Genomic DNA, 23,996 nt, shown 5'->3' on the forward strand with positions numbered 1-23,996 from the left:
ATGAATGACTTTAAACATATTTTTCAAGATCATACTGCCAGTCAGTGTGAAAATTGAGGCTTGTAGTATAGGAATTTAAACATTGAATGATATTTGCTTTTGTTGGATTATGTTTACTATTATATCTTACCTATCCATAGGAAGAGGGAGAAGTATCCCATGGATATATTTGATATGGCCAGGTTTCGGGTGCAAGCTCCAGTCAGAAGACCTTCTTCCAAAGGTCTAGATCCTACTGCTCAGAATATTCGTGACTTTAATTTTCTTAAAGACACAGGTAAGTAGACATCCTTTTCTTTAAATAGATACATGGACATTGTCTACTCATGTTCAAGAACTTTGAAAAAGAGCTGGCTGATCAACAGGATGACAGACTAGTTGTTTTCTGCCAAGTTCTCCAATCCGAAAACCTCAGAAGAAAGGAATTATGATTGAGATAAAATGTAACTAAAGCTGAATCCACATGATAAATTAGAATCTCCACACAAGGTTAAAATTCCATATATTTAATACCAACAACTTGAAAAAATTCTTATCTAATGTCCTCTAAAAATAGAAAATAAAAGCCTCTGCTTTTTTGCAAGTTACATGAAGCTCCTTATGAAATCATGGTCCTATAACCAGCTCCCTGAACCCAAAGAAGACTCTCAGGCTTGTGACTTGGGTTTGGGCTGCAAGGATCCCTTGTTGCAGTGACTTGTCCAGAGTGTTCTCTTGATTCACAGATACCAATTCTATTCAGTCATATAAAGTAAAATAGTGACAAGAGTTAGTGTGGGGATGTGGGGAGGCACTGCAAAACTAGGGTGGGATAGAAGGTATTCCTGTCCCTCCCCCTCCCAACCCTCCATTCAGAGCCATAGGCTAGAGGAGAAGAATCATGGGTCTCAGGGAAAGGGAACCAGAAACTCATCTAGAGTCAATCCTCTTCCTGTTGGAGGTTACAAAGGAGCAGGGACCCAGGCCTGACCAACCGTCATATCTCTTAATACAAAGAGACTGAGGTTACCTACTAACTCAGCCTCAGGGGTCTGAGGATGGGAAGGGCCAAACAGTGACGAGGCCCAAAAGTGAATGATTGGGAAGACAGGAGAAAAACTGAAAGACCGAAAGATCAAGAGAGAAAACCCAAATAACAACTTGACTCAAAAGCAGATAAACCAACAGAGAGGAGAATAAAAACAGAAGGAAGAATGAATAAAATCTCAAAGAGAAAAAAAGTTCTCTGAACCAGTGTTATCACATGAAGGAAGATTAATCTATATTATATTATCTGAAGAAAGAGAGATGTCTGTAAATTACCCTGAACCTGTGACACAATAGCAGGAAACTTCCAGAATGGTTCACAGAAGACATTTATTTAAGGAATTAGAAATGGTTTTAGATTGGAAATCAAAATTATCAGTGCAGAATTTAAAAACTTAAACAGAAGAGTGGAAAAAATTGAATACATAGTGAATTTATCCAAAGTAGTAGAAGTTGTCAGAGATGATAGGGATATTCCCTGTCATTCTCACTGTCCTAGTCCAAAGATAAAATCATGTTAGCTTATTTTAAAATGAAATTTTAAATCCATTCTCAAGGAAATAGCATAGTTACATGTAAAATATTTGATTTCTTGTACCAGATTCAGAAACACGAGTTGATTTGAGATATATGTACCCTGAGTCTCCAAAAGATGATCAAACCTTGGAGATCCAGCAGCAGGCATTGCTGAGAGAGCAGCAGAAGAGGCTGAATAGACTTCGAATGAGAGAAGATGCAGAAGGTAAGAAATAAATGCTTCAAGCAGTTTGTCATTTCAGACATTTTAAAAAATTTTAATCTTTACCGTGATGTTTTCCTACTTTTGAAGGAAATTTATGCTCAATTATTCTGTAATACATCTTCTATATTTTAAAAAAAGTAAAAGAAGCCATCTGCAAGTGTATTTGGTACCATTAACAAATAGTATTTTTCTGAAGTGGATCGTTTATATTCCTCTGAAATCTACAGGAACATGACTTGGGCCAGCCTTGACTCAGGTCAGTTTTGGTGTTCAAGTTTGACATTGGAACAAAGCGAGACGCTGGTAGACTATCTAATACGTTTACCAAAAGGACATTTACTTAACAGTAGCCTGGAAGTGAGTATATGGCATTGATTCATGTGGGCACAACTCCCCTGCCCCTGCATTTAACATGATTGCATCACAGGTCAAGCCTAAAGCTCCTTGTGCCCAGTGCTTTTATACTTAGAAGACTGGGAAGCCAAGTCAACTGTTTGAACCTTAATTTCTGGATCAATTAAGTTTCAGTATTGGTTTCATTGCCATTTTAATTTTTTTGGAGGGGGAGAAGGTTTAGCCTATAGTATGTGAAAGTTCTTGTCCTTCAGTTATTGTTAAATTTTTAGCCTTTTCAAGTTTCTAGAATGTAGCATTATTGATAGCCTCCTTAGCATGATAGATTGATGAAAAAAAAGAGTAAAACATCTCATTTTAAAGAAATGGGAAATTTCACCCTTCTAATTCAAAATAATTACACTAGGTAATAGAAAAGCAAAATACATCTTTTAAATTATTTCCTAAATTTGTGGTATGTGTATGTGTGTGTATAGATTCCTTATTATGATAGTACTCGATTTAACTTAAAAGAAGAATTCCATGGTGCTAGTGGCTAGCAATCATTTGCTCTGGATAGTTTCTCACTGAGCCACTTTAAAAAAGATGTTTTTTTTTTCCTCAGGGCCATTGAAATGTGTTATGAAAATGTGACGTTTTTAGCTTTTAAGCAATTTTCTCTCTCCAGAATTAAGTTCCTACTTCATATAATTACTTACCGCATAGACAATTGGATGAATGAATCTTGCATGTTGGACAAATTTATCACTATCGTTGTGCCTTCTATCCGTTTTTGAAAAATTGAGGCTCTTTGTGCTATTTTACATACAACTCTGTCAGATTGTAGTAAAAATTTCTGTAAAAGTTTAGGGAACCTATGGATCTTGAATTAATTTCTTTCCTCTTGGAAAAAGCTTTCTTTTTAGGCTACGATGCTCTCATTTTTCTTGACTGCTGGAATTAATGGCAACAGCAGCAGAGTTGTGGGTGATAAAATAATGAGGAAGTACTTACATTAAAATACTTTTCTAATCTATCATAATATAACTAACAGGAGATTTTCAGTAAAAAAGACATCCTTTTATTTTCATGTGCCAGAAGGATGCTAACTTATTTCAAAATATATTTGTATTTGTGCTTCAGTAGTTTTAATTTTGTATTTTGTTTTTGATTTGGGTTGAGTGCAGTTGACCTTGATGCAAGTGCTGGCATTAACTTACGAGATACTAGAATGGTAAGAAACCGATAGCTTTTTCCCTTTCTTTTTCACTTTAATATAATATTTTGGGGAGCAATTCTGTGCAAAATTTTATAGCTTTGAATTCTAGTTTGGGGCTGTGCATGAATATTCTCTTGGAAGATTAAAAATAAATGTAACCTTTCCTCCTGTAAATACTCTCTAATGCTGGAAAAACATTTTAAAATACTTTATTCAGCACTTTCACTGATCGTAATCGTCATATAGAAAATGTATATATGGTGTCTTGATAAATATTTTGTAGATATTTGCATGATAAAAGGTCGTTTAACTGTCATTTAGTATTTACAATTTTATGTGGTAAATTACGTTCTTTGAACTAAAGATTTTTTTTTTTTACTTATGGCTATCTTTTTTTTTTCCCATTGAATTACATAATGTTAGAACTGAAAGAGATCTAAGAGATCATTCAGTACAGCCTCCATATTTGGCCAGCTGAGGCTCAGGAAGTTGAAGTGACTTTTACTTAAGGTTTTGTTTCAGTAAAGCTGAAGACAAAAAGATCAAAGTAGCTTTGGTGATGATAAGAAAGGTCCAGCCTAAGCCAGTTGTGGTGTTTGCACATTATGGCTGACTGTGATCTCCACTATTTGTAGCTGAATTTTGTATATTGCTTCTTGTGGTGGTAGCAGAGGAGTTGGGGGAATGAATTGGAACCACTTTTTCTATGCCTTGCCAACTCTTCTGCCACTTTTTGTAGGTTCTTCTTGAAGCCATTTATGTTGTGGCAAACTTGTGCTTTCGGTTAGTGATTTTGATGTCTTGCCCAACACTGGATTTAATAAAAACAGGCACGCTGGTATGTTTATTGTCAATCTTTATGACTTCTTTTATAGCCTAGAAATGAAACTAGGGATTTCCTGAAAAATTCTCTTTTGGAATCTGAGAGTGCTTTTATTGGTGAGTAAATTTATTTAACCTTTACCTAAGCTATATTCACTTAAAAATATATGGTAATGCTCTTTATGCTACTTGTGTTTCTTCATGTTAACACACCTAATATAGTAATTGCTGTATTATCCTCCATGATCAGAGAATGCCACATTGTTTTCGGTCTTAGCAAATTTTGATTAAGAATGATCAGATATCTTCGTGTATTCCCAGTTTTTAAACAATTATACACCATTAACATTCACTTCACAACAAAGTCAAATTGAACATAATTTAATCTTGATAATTAACAATATACTTCAGGATCTGGAAGAGCTTCAGGGTCACCCTTATTAAGATAAGTCATCAGGTTACACTTTGATGACAAAGCGGTGTTCTTTCATTGCTGTAGCATTTGCTTCAAAATCCTGTTGGAAGGCAGCTTCCTTAAAGAGCCTTGCTTTACAGATTGATTACAGTGTAGAATCTTAGCTATTTGATCATGGTGCATGTTCATTGTGCTGGCAAAGAGATTGTCTGTCATACAAGGTGTTGCCTGGCCAGGAGAAAGACGTGAATGGAGCTCATTGAGAGTGTCAGTCAGTTTTAGCACCTACTATGTACCAGGCACTGTGCTACTCACTAGGATAAGCACAGATCTCCAGCATCTAGCCATAAAAGCCTTGGCTAGGTCAAATAAATATATAAAATATAAATTAATATAAATATAAAAATTCTAAAATCCTTTAATTATTGCTAAGGGGGGAAAAAGTATCTAACTTTTGTTATGAAATATTGAAAGTATAGGATCTCATTTTGAAGCTATGTTTTCTGTTTTCTTGGGAAAGCATAGCCATAATAATGACCTTAAAGCATTTCAGGATTCTGTTGTGTCTTCTGAATAATGAAAGCTAAATGATTTTCAATACGATTTAATGATGAAGTATATTATAAATACTTATTGCAAGTATATATAAGTATATAATTAAGTATATCATCTACTTTATTAACCAAGATATTTTATATCATACTATGGGATTAATAAAAATTTCCTTTTTGGCAAATTTTTAATAAATAACCAAGCTAATAGAATAATTCAGTATTTGTTGTATTAAAACTTAAAAATAAGTTTTTATTGATGTACTTTTTACATCATTATAGTTTTTCCCAGGACCCTTCTCTTTCCTGCTCCCAGGGAGCCAGTGTGTATAACAAATAGTATTTTTTAAAGACAAAAAAGATGTACTGCAATAGATGTTGTGAATAAAAACAATTGAAACAACCTAGTTCTAAAATGTTCCAAAAAGGCTAGGATACCGTAAGAGACAATGGACGATAAACATATAATCAGAAGGACAGAAAGAAACAGAGAATGCAACTTAATGTCCATGTAGAGAACAGAATTTTTTTTCCTATCTTCGGTTTAGCTGTCTATTTTATGAAATTGTCTGCTTCTGGGAGGCATCTTCATCTGGAAATTTTGAGTCACAGACATCTGTCCTTGACTACTGTTAACAAAATGTTCAATTTGATCTCCTTAAACTCAGAGATATGAATTCCTCAGTCAATATCCTCTTGTCTTTAACTGGACTGTTAGTTGTTGATGGGATGTGGAATGGGCCTTTTCATCCTTGTTACTAGGGCAGGTTCATGGAGAGTATTTCCTTACTCATTACTTTTTGGGATTTTCTAGGTAAAGCTGCTAAAATCTGTTACAGATTAGATTTAGTATCATTCAATAAAACCTGGCGAAATTTAATCACATTGGCTTTCCAGTAATTAGTTGATGTGGGGAAAACCTATTCAGACCTTATGAAGATGATCTGAAAAACAACAGAGCTGTAGGAAGAACAGCAAAGTAGGCTATCCATAGTTCCGAATGTTCTCTGAATGTTTCAGAGAATTTAATTTTCACATACCACTTAGCTCTTTCTGTCTTTACCCAAACACTGTGTGTTATGGTATAGATAATGTTATCTATAGGCTAAGGAGAGAATCTTAAAAAGGATGCATGAAGAATTGTTTTCCCTTGTATAACAATTGAAGCAATTTTATATGGAAAATCCTTAATCCTGTTTGAGAATTCGTAATTACTAAAGTAAAGTCAAAAGCCTGTATGTCTTAGGCAATTTACTTACCAAAACAGAAAAACCATCAATTAGGCCTAAAAGAAGTTTAGTATTTTACTCTACCTTTTTCAGTCTTATTCTTTATTACCTCCAGGATAAAAAAAAAAAAATTAAATCATCTAAGACCATCATGTTTACTTGACCTTTTTTTCATTTTATTTTTTGGCTAGGCCCAAAAGTGACTTGCTATTAAGTGTTATGTGTCTGAGGCCGGATTTGAACTCAGGTCCTTCTGAATCCAGGGCCAGTGCTCTATCCACTGTGCCACCTCGCTGCCCCTTTTTCATTATTTTTAATAGAAACATTTGGAAGCCAATCATATATATTCTAGTTCTCATGGAAATAGTTTAATTTTGTTGCTTTTCTCAAAGTACAATTTACTACTCCATTAAAATTTTTAACCTTTTGCATCTTTATCATATCACATCTTTGTCCTATTCTCCCTTTGAGGATATCTATCTGTCATTATCAAATCATCTAGAAAATGTCATACCTAATGTTATGCATTTAACAAGGAATGGGAAGCCCAAGAACTCATTTGCTTATTTGATTAGGTTAGGAAGTTGAAACAAATCGTGGTCATAAAATCAGAATAGTAAAGAATAAAAACATTAAGGTACTTTATACTTGCGTCCCATTATAGCAGTTCAGATATGCTTGAGTATCGCAGCAACAAGATTCATTATACAAAAAGGAGCCTTGATAGTTGACCTGCCATGGTTAGAGAGATTTTCTATGAAAGGAAGGAGGGATGTAGTTGTGAGAACATCAAGGCTATTCCTTCAGAATTCTATGTTATTCACAGAGTATCATAGCCAAATTCAGTATTACCAGGTGGCAAACATTCCTGTTCAAAAAGGAAATAGCACAATGGGGAAATTGGGTCAAGAAGATCCTGTCATTTCCTTCCTAAGGCTGTCTTCCCAACCTTCCCAGGCATAGACACCCACTTGTAGCAGTTTTCAGATCCAGTCTGTTTGAGTAGCTTTTGGCATTTCCCTTAAATGATGCATTACCAACTTAAGGCTATTTTGGACAGTTCTATCTGAATTCAAAACTCAGAAAAATATCAAATTATGGTCTCGAGATTTTACCTCAAATAGCCTAGGTCTGTGTACTTACTTTATTTTTCCATATTGTTGCATTAACGGTTAATAATAAGAAAATTTACCAGGGCTTTCCAAAACATCTTCTTATTTCTAGATTAAACTCGTCCTGGTATAAAAATTAATCATTAGAAATTAAGAAAATAATCACATTCTAGAAATCCACATTGATAGTGAATATATGATGGTTTACTCAAAATCCAGAAAAACACTTTCTACTTAGTGAAAGCCTCCAGACTAACAGATATCCTATCACTCTCTCTTTTTTTAGACAAGAAAGTTTATTTGCTCCCAGTATTTATTTGCTCACAGTATTGGTCATTATATTCAACAATGAACTATCATTTCAGTGTTAAGTAGGTTTTCTAACCAAACACCCCATTTATACATTTAGTAAGATTTCTAGCAACCTCAACCATTAGAACAGACTCAAAACTGTAAGTAAATTGAAAAGGCCTCTCAAAAGCCCATGCATTTTATTCTGCAGAAGAGGCAAATATATGCTTTGGCCCTAACAACAGTGGCTAAGAATTGACTAAGACTAAGAATTATCTGTAAACAACTTTTGTTAACTGTTAACTAAAATTTTCCATTTGTCTGAGGTTATAATCAGCAAATATTAGAAATGGGAAAAGGGATACTTAACTAGAAGTAGACACACCGAGAAGTGCCTTGTGGGAAGAGACAACTGAAACACCAGTTATGAAAGCATAGACGTCTGGGACCATTTAGTGTAGGGGCAAACATCCTTCTGTACTTCAGCAAACCCAGAAGGCAGGTGTACATAATAATATATGTAAGAATGACACAGAGTCAAAGGATCATGTTCAGCAAAAGATTATAATAATGATTATTTTCATAACAGCATTTATAAAGCACTTTTTGCAGAGTGCTCTACAAATAGCCTCTCTTTTGATCTTCACAAAAGCCCTGGGAAGTAGGTGCTATTATTACTCCCTTTTTAGAAATGAGAAAACTGAGGCAGACAGAGGTTGTGACTTGCCTGGGTTCGCACAGCTAGTAAGTGTATGAGGCTGGATTTGAAGTTGGATCTGCCTGACTCGGCATACTGTGTTTTTAAATGTGCCCTACATTTTGGGAAGGCTTTTATTTTTAAATCATTTTGTTGTTTTGGTGCATAAAAGGGAAAGTTTCCTTTTTCTGGAAAATTGACTTGGTAGAATGCCTCATTCCCTAGTGATTCCAGGTAAATGAGGCATTTACCAGCTCCTTCACAGAGGATTAGGATGGGAACTAAATCTTCCAAAGAGTAAATTTCTTTTAAAAAGCTACAGAAACATCATCATCAAATTTCATAGTGTTCAGTTCCTTCTTCACGAGTCAGCTTTCCAATCCCTATTTAGATAGCATGTGCAGGTTTATGTAAATTTCTAGACAAAATATAATCTAACAGTACTAAGCATCCCAGCCAGCTGAATAGCGATATCGAGGGTAAGAGGATGTCAGAACATGTTCCATGTAGTCAATTACGAGGTGCAAGTTCGTGCAATATTTTCCAGTGACTTTTTGTTAGAGCTGATAGATTTCTCAAAGAATTCTTGTCTATAGCTTTCTTTAATCTCTGCTGGACCTTTATTCCAAGAATTTTCAAATTTCTCCTGGAGCTTCTAGCCATCTGTCATGTTTGTTTTAAAATAGCCAGGCTCAGTCATGCAGACTTTCACCCCAAAATGTTGAATTTCAAGCCTCAGACAATCTGAAAAAGCTTCCACTACATACTTGGAACAACAGTAGGGCACTGAAAAGAAAGCAAGTCTCCCCATGATACTACAGACATTGACAGTCCTCCCCCTGGCTTGTTTCACCATTGGTAGCATGCTTTATCGTCACCTCAGTTAATCCAGTCAGGTTTTCATTTAGTGTCTTCATGAGGTTTTCCTTGGCCATCAACCCAGTGCAAACATCTGGACAGATAACTCCTGCATTATTGATGAAGTCCCAGAGTCCATCAAGTTCAAAAATTCCCTCTTCTCTAGATTTGGATCCCAGGTCAAGAATGTATTTAGAAACACAAAGGTTTATTACTGCACTATAAAAAAAAATGACTATGATTACTGTTGAGGTTTTAGAGGCTTAGGGGTTCTGGGACCCTAAAATAGTGACAGGCAGGTCCTCCCCGAATGAATTCAACCCAAGACTTCTTTCAGCCAAAGACACGGTTTATTAAAGATTCACCATATTGGTCAGACTCTTAAGGAATCTGAACATTTGTGACACTCGTATTGACAAGCAGGCTAGAGTGGAATGTGATCCTATCCTATCTCTTAAGGTATTGCATATTAACCCCCAAGGCAAAAATAAAATATTTAAAACTTGGGTCTTTTGAGACTTAAGTTGGCTCAAAAGGTATAACGTCAGTATTTTATTATTTTAGAATTTCACAACATATTTTCAGGAAGACTGTTAAGATTTTATGACCTTGCCCAAATAGAAGGTCTCAAATAACCTGGCCATTTTAGAGATAAGGAGAATTTACAAGATCTTTTGTACTGTAATCATAATAAATAATACTATTTGTTATTATTGTTATTGTTATTCTTTTTAAAAGAAAATATACTCAGTTAAACATTTGACAGGTTTTAAACCTAATGGCAAGGGGCAGCTAGGTGGCGTAGTGGATAGAACATTAGCCCTGGAGTCAGGAAGACCTGAGTTCAAATCTGGCCTCATACACGATACTCACTAGCTGTGTGACCCTGGGCAAGTCACTTAACCCTGATTGCCTCGCAAAAAAAAAAAAAAAGAGACCAAACCTAATGACAACAGCCTCCAATAACTTTATAATTTCACCACATTCAGATCAAAAGAGGAATTCATTTTCTAATGATAAAATTGCATCATCCTCTTAACAGCATTTCTTATACAATGGTTTCCCAAAATTCACAGTACAAGAAAATCTAGAAACTTGATAATAACATAAATAATATTATGGATTAAAACAGCAAATAAAACTTATTGCCAGTCAAATGACATCAATTCAACTGAATGCATCCCTGAATTATCTTACATAGAAAATTTGTTTATTCATCTTATCAGTTTTGGCATTCTATAGTAAATGCATTAAAGATCAGTGTAGAGCAATTTTGATCCAATTATACTTTTAACAAAACTTATTTTTGCATTTTCTAAACATAGTGTCTTAGTGATGAAAATGAAGCATATTTTCCCTTAAGGCCTGATCTTCTTGTAGAGGGTCAAACATCACAGTTGTCCTATATGAAAACACATTTCACTTTAAATGAGACTAGGACAAATTCAGTCACATCTGGATTTATATTTACAGCTGTTATCGTACAGAATCTCAGTTTTCCCAATGGCCATTTACTGCCAGCGGTTCACATTTTAGGGCCTACTGCTTTCAACTAGGTGTTGCCAAAGATTTAATGTGACGTCTTGTATTCTCATCTCTTACTTCTAGGGTCCATGAGGATCTTGTAAAACATGTGAATTGCAAACATAACCTCTCTTATGTAGTAACTTAATTATGAATGTATATTGAAATTCACATTTGTAAAGTTGAACGTAAAGGTAAAGAAATTACATTTAGTCACAAATTTAGTCTAATTAGTTTACGATACCATAGATTTCTGCACACTAGGGAAAAAACTTTCTTTGCTATTGTGTGTTTTTTGTCTGCCTTCCCAATTTAGTTGGTGTTAGAAATGCAGAGAGAGAGAGAGATCATATCTTTTTGAAAGCTTTGAAAATTCAGCAGAGAAGTTTTTACTCTTTTTACTTTTTTTTCTTTGGCTGATCAGGCTGTAGGAAAAAGTCATTAGGATTTACCAACGCACAAACTATAGACAATGCTAACAACATACGGGACATTTTACAAATAAAACACTTCTCACTTTAAGCTCTCATTGCTCCTTTGCTATTTTTTTGTCCTGCTTAATAAAATAGGGAACTTCCATAAACTAGAATAACTTGTCAGGACTGAAACTCCCATCATCACATGGCTATTGCTGACTAGAATATTCATATGTGTATCTGTTTCATGCATGACATAAAAAATAAAGTCCTTAATGTTTAGACCTTTTGATAGTTTCTTGGGTTGGAAATAAGTGCTAATTATGCTTGCTAATGGGGTGGCTGAGAAGGGGATATTTTATGCCTTTCCCATTCTTATGAGAGTGTCAGACTTTGAAGAGACTTTTACAAGACCTTCTGCTCCTGCCCTCTCTGAGCCAGGTACTTGGCTCGGGTCTGTTCCCTAGAGATCCCTTTTATGGCAGAGGGTGTACTGCCGGACAATGGAGATGGCAACAGAATGACACATCCCTAACATAGGACAGTGGAGAACAGTTCAAGTCCGAGGTATAAAGGAGTTCTTTTGTACAGGGGCACGTGAACTCAGGGAGGAGCGTACAGCCCTGGTCTGGAGCTTATGTACCGAGGTTTGAATACTAAGTTGTCCTTGTAGTCTAAGGAGATCCTAGGTGGGAGGTATAGAATTGACACAGAGCAACTTCTGAGCTCTTTAACTCAGACCTCTCTGCAACTCAGACTGGGACTTTACATCTTCATCAAGGATCATCAGGTTAACACAAGAACAACAACAACAAAAACAACAACAACAACAAACACACACACGCACGCACACACGCATGCACACCCATAAACTGGTTCCCCGATGCTGAACTCTCTCCTTCCTTCCTGAGTTTCTGTAATCTTCTCTCTCTTCCTCAAGCAACCTGTATTATATCTGAGGCTGGTTCGTTCACTCAAAAATTCCTTCCAACACTTCAGCCATTAAACCCTTGTTGGGTCAGAGGTGGAACTGAAAGTAAATTTGTAGACAAAAACCAGCCTCATTTGGCCTTAGGAAATTTTCCTTTAAGTTCATCTTCATCTCCTGGGGCAGAGTTGGGTGTGTTGACCTCACAAATCCCACTTCTGACACCAAAAACTGTAGTGGAATTTTCTTTTTGGAACTCGAGGGTCATCCCTCACCACTCTGGGTTCTTGAGGTCTGAGTCAGATAATACTGCAGTAAGGAGTAGAGTGAAATTTTCAGCCATTTATTCTGGCTGGCCAAGGCAGATAGCAAAGTTGGATGACATCTCCCCTGGGCCTGGCACAGAAATTCCTTACTGTAACTTTTGTATGAAACAAAGAGCACAAAAATAACTATTCTTAAAACACAGGTGGCTATATAAAAAGAAAAATATACTTGTTGGAGAAAAACGTATATTCTTAGTTATGGGAAATAAAGGAGTGTATTCTCTGAGTACAGCTAAATCAAAGAAATCTGCCAATCAGGCCAGGCAGGGAGAAGAATGTTCCCAGGACTCTGGAATCCTCCACTTGTAGCAGCTGAGGCTTTTGGTACTGATAAGCGAGAATGAGACACTGAAGGACACATCTACAGCAGCCGTTGTCCTTCAGCTCACTTACAGTAAAATAAGTGACCAAATAAAGTCAGCGCATTTTGAAAGAGGACTAGAAACAATGGAGGTGGGGTGGGGTGTCTGTGTTATACAGACATGTCAAGGAAATTCATGGTGAGATAGCAGGGGTTTCTGTTAAGGGGTATTAAGCCAAGGGCATGAAAACCTGCTGAAGTCAGTCTCTGGATTCCTGGGGCAGGGGAAAGGGGGTAGTTTTGTTTGTCCACACCTCTCACCTCTGATTTTTCTTGAAGGCTGGGAGAATTATCTTGTATGAAACTTTAGAGTGGTACTGGATCAGTAATTTATTGGATGTTTTCCTTAGTAAAGGCAATATAAAAAGCAGAGAGGCCTAAAGGTGGCGATTTTGAATGTAATAAGGCAGTGCTGACCTTAGAGTCGTCACATATACAGTACACCAAGCCTAGCATGGTGGCTTCTGACTCGCAGGAGCGTTTCTGACATGTGCTCTAAAACAGATTATTAAGATCATAGTCTTCAGCCAACAGAGACCTCCAGTATATGCACCTCTTGTGCCTTTAATATACCTCATTTCTATATTAAGATGTCATGTTACATTTAACTTCACATGGTAGTAGTCATGTGGTTCTTTAGGTTGATGGTAATTACAAATAAGAGCTCTAGAGTCATACCACAGGACTATGCGGAACGTTGTCCCAGGGTTTATAGGAAATGACTGGGGCGCAGGCTTAGTTTTAGAATTTTTTAGAAATCATCAATTAGCAAATTACTTAAGGTTCAGGCTGCCTGGGCATCATGATTGTCACAGTCTTTGTAGTGCATGTGTGTGTGTATGTGTTTGTGTGTGTGCGTTGTCTCTGAGAAGAAGTGAGCATCACCATCAGCCTTATCTGAGCCTTTGATGCCTGAGCTTCCCTTGTAGTCCAAGGACCACTTTTGTTTGTGCTCTGTCCCTCTCCAGCTTATTTTTATCTCTGTATACATAGTCCACCTTCCCTCCCCTCGGAGAATGTTACAGCATCATAGACCTGCAGCTTGAGCCAACATCAGAAGTCATTCAGTCTGATCTTGTTGTTTTACAGTTGAGGAAATTGAAATGTAGGGAAGTACAGGTAGTGGCAGAGGTCGGATCTGAACCTAGGTCTTCTGACCCTGGAGTTGGCTTTCTTTCTACTGTACCACCTTGGGGCACATGGTTTGCACAACTGATACTAGGCCCCCAGCTTGGCCCCTGTATAAACCATTATCATAGCTACTGGTTCCCTGCAAAATGGAAGAACAAATTCATTTCCCTTTCTAGCAGCATCATTCTTGATATTTCCGTAGAAGGGTAAAGACTCAGTTGACATTATATTGCCAGTTTGCCTCTCTCAGAGACCATTTACTTCTTGGTTTTTCTGAGAGCAAAAACAATTCATAGTCCTCACAATAACTAGCACCATTCTTGGCATCATCTCTAGTAGGGATTAAGTAAGTATTTGTGTGATTAATGAATGTTGAAGAACGACAGTGGATGACTTTTTTCAAGACATTGTGTGAATAGGGTTAAAAACTGAGACAGCCTTGTCCTGCTCTCTGTCTTATTTCAGGCTAAGCATAGGAATGTTTTACACTTAAGGGAGTATGTTAGTGATTTGGCAATTAAAAAAAAAACTTTGAATTAAGTTTTTTGAATACTTTTGCCTGCCTTGTTAAAAACTGGATGCTTTCTACTGTGTAGTAGTAACTTGGGACAGTCTGATCACTTTCAAGTTAGCACTATCTCTGTTCTTTGTCACTAAACTCATGAGGGCCTTTATACAATTGAAATTTCACTTTAAAAATGCTATCAAATGGCATATAGCTTTACAGGTAAAATTGTTGCATGTCGTTGAGGGTTTAACATTTCCTTCCATTATTTTACATTTTTCAGGGACGAATGGAGAGAGGTATTCTCCCTTAGAAAATGATGCGTTACCTTCACAGAGATTACTGTCTGCAAGGGAGCGGAGAAGGAACCAGATTAAAGGCCTGGAATCTGTTGTATGTATGGTATAAGTTTAAAAAAAAAAAGATTTTCTTTTGTTGAAGAGGCCCAAGTCCTTTTCTGTAACTACAAATGTAACCGAGTGAGGGTCTGTGTAGCCTTGCCCTCCAGTGTAGACTTGCTGGACAGCTCTTTGACGTAGCTTGGTGTGTAGTAGCCTTGCTGCAGTGGGCTTGGGAAATGCCCAAGAACTGTGACGGCCATGCCAAGCAGCACTCCATACTTCCAGCTAGCCGATTTGGGCTCCTTGGCATTGATAACACACCATAACAGCGATGTTCCTGGGCCCCAACCAATTGTCCAAAAACTCTCCCCAAACAAAACCAAACACACAAACAGCTGACTTCTCGCATGTGCCGGTGGGAAACATTTGAAAGTGGGTTGAAGGCTGGTAGATTGATAAGAACAGGCTGAGCAGAGTTGAAATTAGTTGCTTTGCTAAAGAGTATTCTTATTTCTGATTTTTATTTCATTTCACATTGCATTCTTGTAATTACTGCACATATTTACTAGAGACCTACACCTGATTCTTATTCTGTAGCCCTTCACCTGGATTTGGATTCAGAGGACCTAGGTTCAAATCCTGGCCCTGTTACTAATTTTATGACTTTGGTCAATCACTGAACCTCTCTGGCTTTTAGTTTCCTCATCTGTAAAATAAGGCTGGGTTAGATGACCCCTCAAATCTCTTCCAGCTCTAAATTTTTGATCCTGTGAACCTCATCAGTTTTTACTGGCATAGGTGTGGGGGAAACAGTATTTGAGACAATTAGTGAGGTTGTATACAGGAGGGAAAGGACTACTTCTGACTGAGTTTTCTTTCAGTCTCAGTCAAATATGTATTAAGCACTGCTATGTGCCAGGCACTGTGCTAAGCCCTGGGGTTTCAAAGAACGGTGTAAGTCCTTGCCCTTGAGTAGCTCACAGTCTAATTTGGAGGGAGCATGCCAACAGACACACAAAGTAAGCTTTATATTTATACAGGATAAATAGGAAATAATTAAAAGAGGGAAAGCATTAGAATCAAGGGGGATTGGGAAGGGTTTCCAGCTGAAGATGGGGTTTTATCATGAGACTTGAAGGAAGCCAGTAGGTGGAGATGAGGAGGAGGAACATTCCCAACATGAGGGACAGCCAGAGAAAATGCCTGGAGCTGAGAGACTTAGTGTCCTATTCATAGAACTGCCAGAGGGCAGGGCCATTAGATCAAAGAGTATGTGTGTTTGGGAGGGTGTGAGGTGTGAGAAAACTGGGAGGAGGGGGTAGGGGGAAGGCAGGTTATGATAGGGCTTTGAACAGCAAACAGAGTATTTTGTATGTGATCCTGAAGGGGACAGGGAGCCTCTGAGTTTATTCAGTGAGGAGGGGTGATGTGGTGAAACCTGTGCTTTAGGAAAATCACCTTGATAACTGAGTGGAGAGAGACGTGGGGTAGGCAGACCAACCAGCAGGCTATTACAGTGGTTTTCAGAGTGAAGAGATGAAGGCCTGCACCAGGGTCAGAAGAGAGAAGGGGCTTATTCAAGAGATGCTGCAAAGGTGAAATTGACAGGCCTTGGCAACACCTTGGATTTGGGGGGTGAGAGGTAGTGAGGCATCCTGGAGGGCACCTTGTTTGTCAGCCTGAGAGACTGGGAGGGTGGTGTTGCTCTTTTCAGTAATAGGGAAGGTAGGAAATGGGGAGGGTTTAGGGGAAAAGATGATAATGAGTTCTGTTTTATATGTGTTGAGTCTCACATGTCTAATTTGAGAATTTCTGCCCCATTCTGATCATGATTCTGGGATTCCATTTTCTCTTTCTCTTACAAAGTCACAGAATTTGGGAGACCTCAGTGGCCATTTTTTCCAACCAACATTGGAAAGGAATCCTCACTATCACAATCAACAAGAGGTCACCTGGCCTCTGTTTGAAGACTTTTTCACTTTCTTGGCTACATTCTTTGGGGGCAGTTTCTCAGTTATATTTACTCCCTAAGCACAGACAAACCAACATGGAAGCACCACAGGAACATTCTATTTGACACACAAGAGTGAACCAGATTGCCTTTTTCTGGGCATTTGCGTGTGTTATCATTTTCTGTGGGTCAACTATCTCTCTCTGCTTTGGAGTTAATCTTTCTTTTCTTCTTTAACTTCTCTATTGTCATTGTGTCATTTTCAGTATTGTCATGACCCTGTTTGGGGTTTTCTTGGCAAAGATACTGGAGTGGTTTGCCATTTCCTTCTCCAGCTTATTTTACAGACAAGGAAACTGAGGCAAACACAGTTAAGTGACTTGCCCAGGGTCACACAGCTAGTAAGTGTTTGAGGCTGGATTTGAACTCAAGTCTTCCTGACTTCAGACTCTGCACTTTATTCACTATGCCAACTAGTTGCCCAACTTCTTTGCTGCTGGATACCATATCTTGGCAGTGACGTGGTCATAACTCTGGATTAGGAAGATATTGTGTTAACTCTTTGAAGGATTAAGTGGAACAGGATGAGACCATCAACAACAAGCAATTATTAAACACCTACTATGTACTAGGCTTTAGGGATGCAGATAGAAAGAATGAAATAATGTTTATTCTTAGAGAGTTTACATTCTATTGAGGAAGACAGTATGTACACATCTAAGTTAATACAGAATATATGCAAATATATAGTAATTAAAATCAAGGTAATTTGGTACAGAATGCTCTAGTTGTGGGGATCAGGAAAGGCTTCATGCAGAAAATAGTCCTTGAGCTCTGTCTCACTTGAGAGGGATACCATGGGGTGAAGGTGAGAAGCGAGTGCATTCAGCGAGGTATAAACACAGGAAATGAAGTGTCACATGGCAAGGAAGAGAGAGAAGGCTGGTTTGGCCAGATGTATCGTAGGTATGGGCAGAGAAATTAGTTATCTAATGAGACTGGAAAGATGGTTTGGGACCAGGTTTTGAAGGGCTTTAAAAACCAAACAGAAGTTTATATTTTAACCTACAGGACCCAATGGAGTTTTAAGCTGCGGTAGTGACATTATCAGATCTACATTTAGAAGACAGATTGCAGGGGGAAGGGACTGAGATAGGGAGGCCAGTTAGGCTGGTGTAATAATCTTGGAGAGAAAAGAGGTGCTGACATCCTGACCATGAGTGTTAATTGTACAAGCAGAGAGAAGAGGTTAAATGAGAGACATGAGGTACAGTAGAAATGGCAAGATATGGCCATTGGGTATATTGTGGCAGGAAACAGGGAATAAGCCATAAAGATTACAAACCTGAAAGTGGGAAAATGGTAGTGTCTCCAACAGAAATAGGCAAGTTTGGAATAAGAGTGAGTTTGGGGGGAATATATGATGATTTAAATTTTGAATGTGTTGAACTTGAGCTGACTCTGAAACATCCATTTAAAAATGTCCATGGTGCAATTGGTGATGTAGAACTGAAGGTCAGGGGAGACTAAGAAATTAGGAAGCTGGGAAGAAGGGGCATGCTTTCAGTGGGAAGATGAGTTCAGTTTTGTACATGCCAAGTTTCAGATGCCAGGGAGACATCCAGTGGTTATGAGCAGCAGGCAATGGGAGATATGGTACCAGAACAAGTTCCCGGGAAAGATTGAGACTGGAGATATATAATTATATACATAGAAAAAATCTACATAGCAATGGGATATCACCAAGGGAGAGTTTATAGAGAAGAGAAAATGGCTGTAGAGTTTGGGGGAACCCACATGTAGAAGATAGGAAGGATAAATTGTATGACCCATAATTGTAACAAACCTAATTTTAAGGTCGTGGAGTGCTCTGTACATAGCTCTGGCATTTCAAAAATCTAGTTCAACAAATATTTAAGTTCTGTCTTCTAACTGCAGGATAATTTTCATCCTACTGTGCAACCTGATGGTTTCTCCTTAAAGTCAGTATCCAGTGTAAATGTTGACCAGCTTAGAATTAGAAATGAAGAACGGATGCGAAGACTAAATGAGCCTCAAAAAAAACCTATCGATACAGGTAAAGAACCATATTTGAAGGACTACTGTGCGTTCTTGGAGAAGTGTCGTGGCTACTTTGAACACATTCCTCGATGATAGAAAGAGGCTATGGAATTTCCAGTACTGTGCCTTGGGACCCATAAGAAGCAGCTGTGGTCTAACGGAACTGAAGTTGTCAGGAGCATATCAGCTTTTCCAGTGAATAGGACCTGTTAGAAATCTTCCTAATAATGGGGGAGAGTGACCCTCCACTGATTCTCCAGTGCCTTATCATGGCAAAGAGATGATACTAGATTTTCAGAGGCTAAGACAGTAAAGCATAAACTTTGACGAGGTCTGAAATTCAGGCCCAGTGGTAATTTTTTTTTTTAATTGAAAACCAACCTAATAAAGTTCAGAAAAGCTCAGTCACCATTGGGTTGGCTGCCAGGTAGTGGATCTTTTTTTTTTTTTAAGCCATGGTAACTCCTGGAAACCATTAATCACAGGTTGCTTTGGGAAGCTCATCCATGCTCTTAGCAACTTTGTGGAGTTATAGTAGAGAGGAAGCTAAGTTTAGTTAAATGTGAATTTTCAAAAATTGAATAAGGAGATGGCCAAAAATTGTTTTTAATCATTAAAACGTTTGCTTGCTATTATTGGCTAAGTTAGGATTTTATAGAAATCATTTTAACCTGTTAATGTTTGCTTTTTGTATTTTAGAAAAAAGAAAAATATGAAAATAGGTTAAGATGATCCTATTAGAATTGTTTCCTTTTGTAGGCTAAATAAATGATTCTAAATCATTATAGTATTACAAGCCCTATTGGCCAAACACATGGCAGTAATTTCTTGGTGAAATCTGGTGATGTGCAAAGTGTTTTAAAAGTACTGCCACTTTCACAAAGCATGACATATACCCAGTTTCATCTAATGTACAATTAGAATATTCTTGAAGTCATCTTCAGCACCAAGAAAGAAAGTATCTGTTTGTTTTAGCTGCTTTGCCAGCCATGTGTTTCTTTTTTCCTTCTCTATTAAGTGAGACAGTGTTGTCACTAAGTTGTACCACATTATTAATGCTTCCAGATAGTAAACTCACATAATGGACAAACTTTTTTGGGTCTGTTACTATATATTCTTATTATTTATCTCAGCATGTCCTTTGATTTATACTTGTACCCATACCTTAATACCTGTTATTAATTTATTGTTCTGGATTCGAATTTAAATTTTATCTGAATGTAACAAGGACTTTCAAATACATTTCTTTGTTATCTTGCTTGAGAATGAATGTATTAATTCCCAATAATCTCTAAGCTAGGGGTTCTTCATGGGGAGGAGGTATGTGAACTTTTAAAATTATTTTGATAACTGATCAGAGGGAGTCCTTGACACAAAAAAGGTTAAAAACCCCTACTCTAAGCAGTAGAATGTTCACTGATTTTTATTGGTTAACTTCCCCATTAATAGGATGAATTTTAAAGTATGCTCTTCTTTAGATGCTAAGATAATTTAGTGATAACCAGTTACTGAGTTTTTTTTCTTTTTTAAATTTAATATTGTCCTTTCAAACAGGAGCTTTTGGGTATGATGTGGATTGATTGCTCATTAAATTGTTTTCACGTGTCCCTTTGCTGTGCCAGTCCTTCACAGACCAGGAGATGTAATTTAAAAAAGAAATGAAATTTCCATCACAGGGTAGGAAGACAGATTTTCATACAATTATATCTAATAATAAATAAGCCATTAAAAATATAGATGTAGATGTATTGTTCAAATAAACTAAAATCCTGTAGGAGAGAGAATTAGAATAGACACTGTTTGATTTCTTATTTTTGGTCAAAGGTAGTTCCTTCCAAACAACATTTCAGTAATTCACCACCTTCTGTGTAAACTGCCCTTCAATTCCCTCCCTGAAAATAATTGATGTTTTCATAGGCCTTAAAATTTACACTTGATATACTAATTTATTCAAGGCTCCCAGAAACCTTGCCAGGTGAGTACTGCAAGTAATTGACCCTTATTTTACAAATGCAAAAACTGAGGCACAGTGAGGTTAATTACTTGCCCATAGTCTCATAACTAGTGTCAGGAGTGTGCTTGAATTCAGACTTCTCCTTACTCCAAGTCCAGCACTGTACTACTCACTAAATTTTCATTCCATATGGAAAATAAAAATAATTGAAATTTTATTTCTGATTGTATTTACCCATGTTATGTTAATGGGGAAAGTTGTTTTCCATTATCTTTACCACTTTTTTTAGAAATTGAAAAAGGGAAGAAATCTGAACATGTAAATAATTGGTTTCGCAGAGATTACCCTTATATGAGGTATTGATAAAGGGAATTGAAATTATTTTTACCCCAAATATTTTTAAGTTAAATGTGCCAAGAACACATGTATACATTAGCACTAACCTAGAAATAGGGATCTCTGTCTATAATAGCCTTTATGATACCCCAGGTTTTCCGTATCAGGAGCTTTTTTTCAGAATGTTGACGGCTGTATTAATATTGGTCTAATTAAGCATAAAGACTCTGAGCTTGCTTGAGGAAGGAACTTCTGAAAGTCAGCATATGCTGATTAAGTAAACAATAATTAATTTCTTGATCTTTGAAAGTACTTTTCCTCTTCCATTGTCACACAGTTCTAAGGCTGTTTTTTCAACAAAATACTTGACTTGCTCAATTCAGTTCCCCTTTTAGAAATGATTTATGTTAGTATGGTTTAAAAATATCTTGACGTGTTTTCTCATAGGCAGAATTGATCCTCTTAAGTAAAATGAGCTTCAAGATGCCTTTGCTATTTCTAAAAATTCTTTTAACCCTACTATGAGTTTTGGGCCTATGATAGAGATCTTGAAAGGGAGCATGTGAGAAGTAGAGTGAAGCATTAGGGATCATCCCGGTTACCTGAATACATGATAAATATCTGAATTACTGAATTGTCAGTTATCAGCATGCCACATGACCACTGTTCTTTGAGAAAAAAAAAGGGTAATTTGGGACATACCAGTTTGCTTTTGATGGCTCTGTCCTTATTCTACTATATCAATAAACAGTGAATTTTTCTCACAAGGGCAGGTCCTTGGTTTTTAATCAGTTGATTTTGTAATTTAACATCTGTTAAATTCTTATGTTCTGCATATACTAAATTAGTTTATGTCTCTATATTATGCAAAGCAGGAAAATGTGAGCCTCCTGTTTCTCTTCTCCTCCAGATGATGAAATTTCTCTGGTTGATCCAGATGACATTCTTAAGCACTTTACACCCCGTGGTGGTGAAAGAAGACCCAGTTCTGTAGAAACTGTAGCCACAGAGCCTTGGCTCCGACCGGGAACATCAGAGACTCTGAAAAGATTCGTGGTTGAGCAGTTGAACCGAGAGCAGCGTTCCTCTGAAAATCCATTACCTTTTAACTGGCAGGGCCTTTCTACAGCACATGGTTAAAAATAAATGTAGACTGGAACCAGTTGTGCCTTTCAAGGTAAAAGGATTAATCTACTGAACTTTTTGTAATCTAGGCCTTATTCCCCACCCCTAAATTCCCCCCCCCCCATGTGGATGGACAATTTTTAACCTGTAAAATACCATACTAAATGTGTACATATATATTTTTTTTCCATATTTTGTTGCTTTCATGTGTTCCATGAAATTGTACAGGATGTATGTTGTTTTTTTTAAAGCCACCATTACTGTTAGTTACATAATGCATAAAGTATGGAATTATTTTTCACACATTTTGCCATAAATTACAGTAGTAATGAAAAGTTCTTGAAACTGACTACCGTATGTGCATTATCTTTATTCTGCCTGTTACTAGGATGAAGTGAATAAAATTTTAAAGTGTCTTAATATATGTAAAACTTGAAGACCCTTTGGTCGTGTGTCTATAAATGCACAACTTTGCCAGTGTCATCAATATTCAGAATCATCTTTTAGCAAATATTCCAGCATGCTGTGGTAGCTTTGAACATTTCCCTTAACAGCTACTATTATTTAAATATGGAAGCAAAGATGCTGTTTAGTTCTACATCATTTTATAGCTGCTGACTCATTTTGTAAGTAAATGATGGGGGCCATAATTGATTTTGATTTTATTCCAATCAATCAGTTGTGTACTAAAATGAGAATTACATCTTTCTTCTGCCTCTGTTGTATTTTTGGTGCCAATGAAGGCATTGTTTTCAGTTAATGTCTAATTTATGGTATGATTTAACTACTTGTTAATGGAAATAAAGTTTTATTTTATTATCAGTGGTGTTCTGTAGAAAATGTAATTTTATAATTAAAAATTATAATCCTTGCAGTAAACTAGCCAATTATTCTAATGAGATCCTAGGATTTTGAGTTGAAAAGAAAGTGGTGTGTAGTTAGTTTTCAAAATTGAAACAACTAGAAACTATCTAGGGTGCTATGAAATTAGGTGTTCAAACTGTTGCTTTAAGTTGATTGTCTATTTCTGTTTCATCAATATGAGACAAATCGAACTTGGATTTGGCGTCCCATTGTATTCCATCCTCTTTGGGTCACGCCCCAGAAAAACCATTTGACAACCAGTTCTTATTGTATCCACAACTATTTTTCTGGTTAAATTTTTGAACGTTGGCAATGAATTGATCGACTGACAACAGCAAACTATAATTTAAAATAGGAGGTGACATAATGCTTCTCTGACTTTGTTAAATATATTATTGAGAATGCCAGTATAAGCCATCCTCATAACCATTCTGTGCTTTCTGAGCAAGGGCCACGATTGATTGGAAGAAAAGACTATATCCTAATCCTTTTGTATCCACCACAAGACACATGCACCATCTAGAAGATAAGGTGGTAGTAAGTAGTACTAGGTCCAGAAGGTCTCTCTAACAGACATTGTCAGTTTAAACAAAGTATCCTCAAAGCAATATCCTATCGTGACAGAAGAGGAAAAGGAATTCTGTCATCTAACGGTTTCGTGTAAGCATAAATTCATCTCCTCTACATCTAAATCCTGGTTTCATGAAAGTCTTCTAAATTAGAATTCTGAAGCTTGCAAAGGACCTTTTATTTGGGATATGTGGCCTTTGGAATCCATTTCAAATAACCAAGTGACTAAATACCTCACCTCGGATTCATGGTAACACTGGAGCACTTCAAAAAAAAAAAGGATATTTAAGTTTTCCTTGGAGGAGGAG

The 23,996-nt window shown here is 37.0% G+C and overlaps 1 protein-coding gene across 14 annotated transcripts in view; it reads left to right on the forward strand.

Annotated features, from left to right (window-relative positions):
- LOC114053780 (centrosome and spindle pole-associated protein 1-like) overlaps window positions 1-23,021 on the forward strand; it is a 133,484-nt gene extending 110,463 nt beyond the window's left edge. For 12 of the 14 annotated variants that reach the window (XM_027876919.1, XM_027876918.1, XM_027876920.1 and 9 more), the window contains 7 exons: window positions 141-277; window positions 1,628-1,768; window positions 3,289-3,335; window positions 4,196-4,259; window positions 14,770-14,879; window positions 18,717-18,855; window positions 22,040-23,021. In XM_027876919.1, the coding sequence (XP_027732720.1) occupies window positions 141-277; window positions 1,628-1,768; window positions 3,289-3,335; window positions 4,196-4,259; window positions 14,770-14,879; window positions 18,717-18,855; window positions 22,040-22,269 (868 nt within the window). In that variant the 3' untranslated portion in view covers window positions 22,270-23,021. Of the gene's footprint in view, window positions 1-140; window positions 278-1,627; window positions 1,769-1,995; window positions 2,347-3,288; window positions 3,336-4,195; window positions 4,260-14,769; window positions 14,880-18,716; window positions 18,856-20,393; window positions 20,517-22,039 lie in introns of those variants that run through there. The other 2 variants (XR_003570423.1, XM_027876928.1) reach the window with 2 other exon arrangements.
- Window positions 23,022-23,996: the final 975 nt, after the last annotated feature.

This window comes from Vombatus ursinus, unplaced genomic scaffold (assembly GCF_900497805.2).
Source record: "Vombatus ursinus unplaced genomic scaffold, bare-nosed wombat genome assembly UNPS02014812.1, whole genome shotgun sequence".
NCBI lineage: Eukaryota > Metazoa > Chordata > Mammalia > Diprotodontia > Vombatidae > Vombatus > Vombatus ursinus.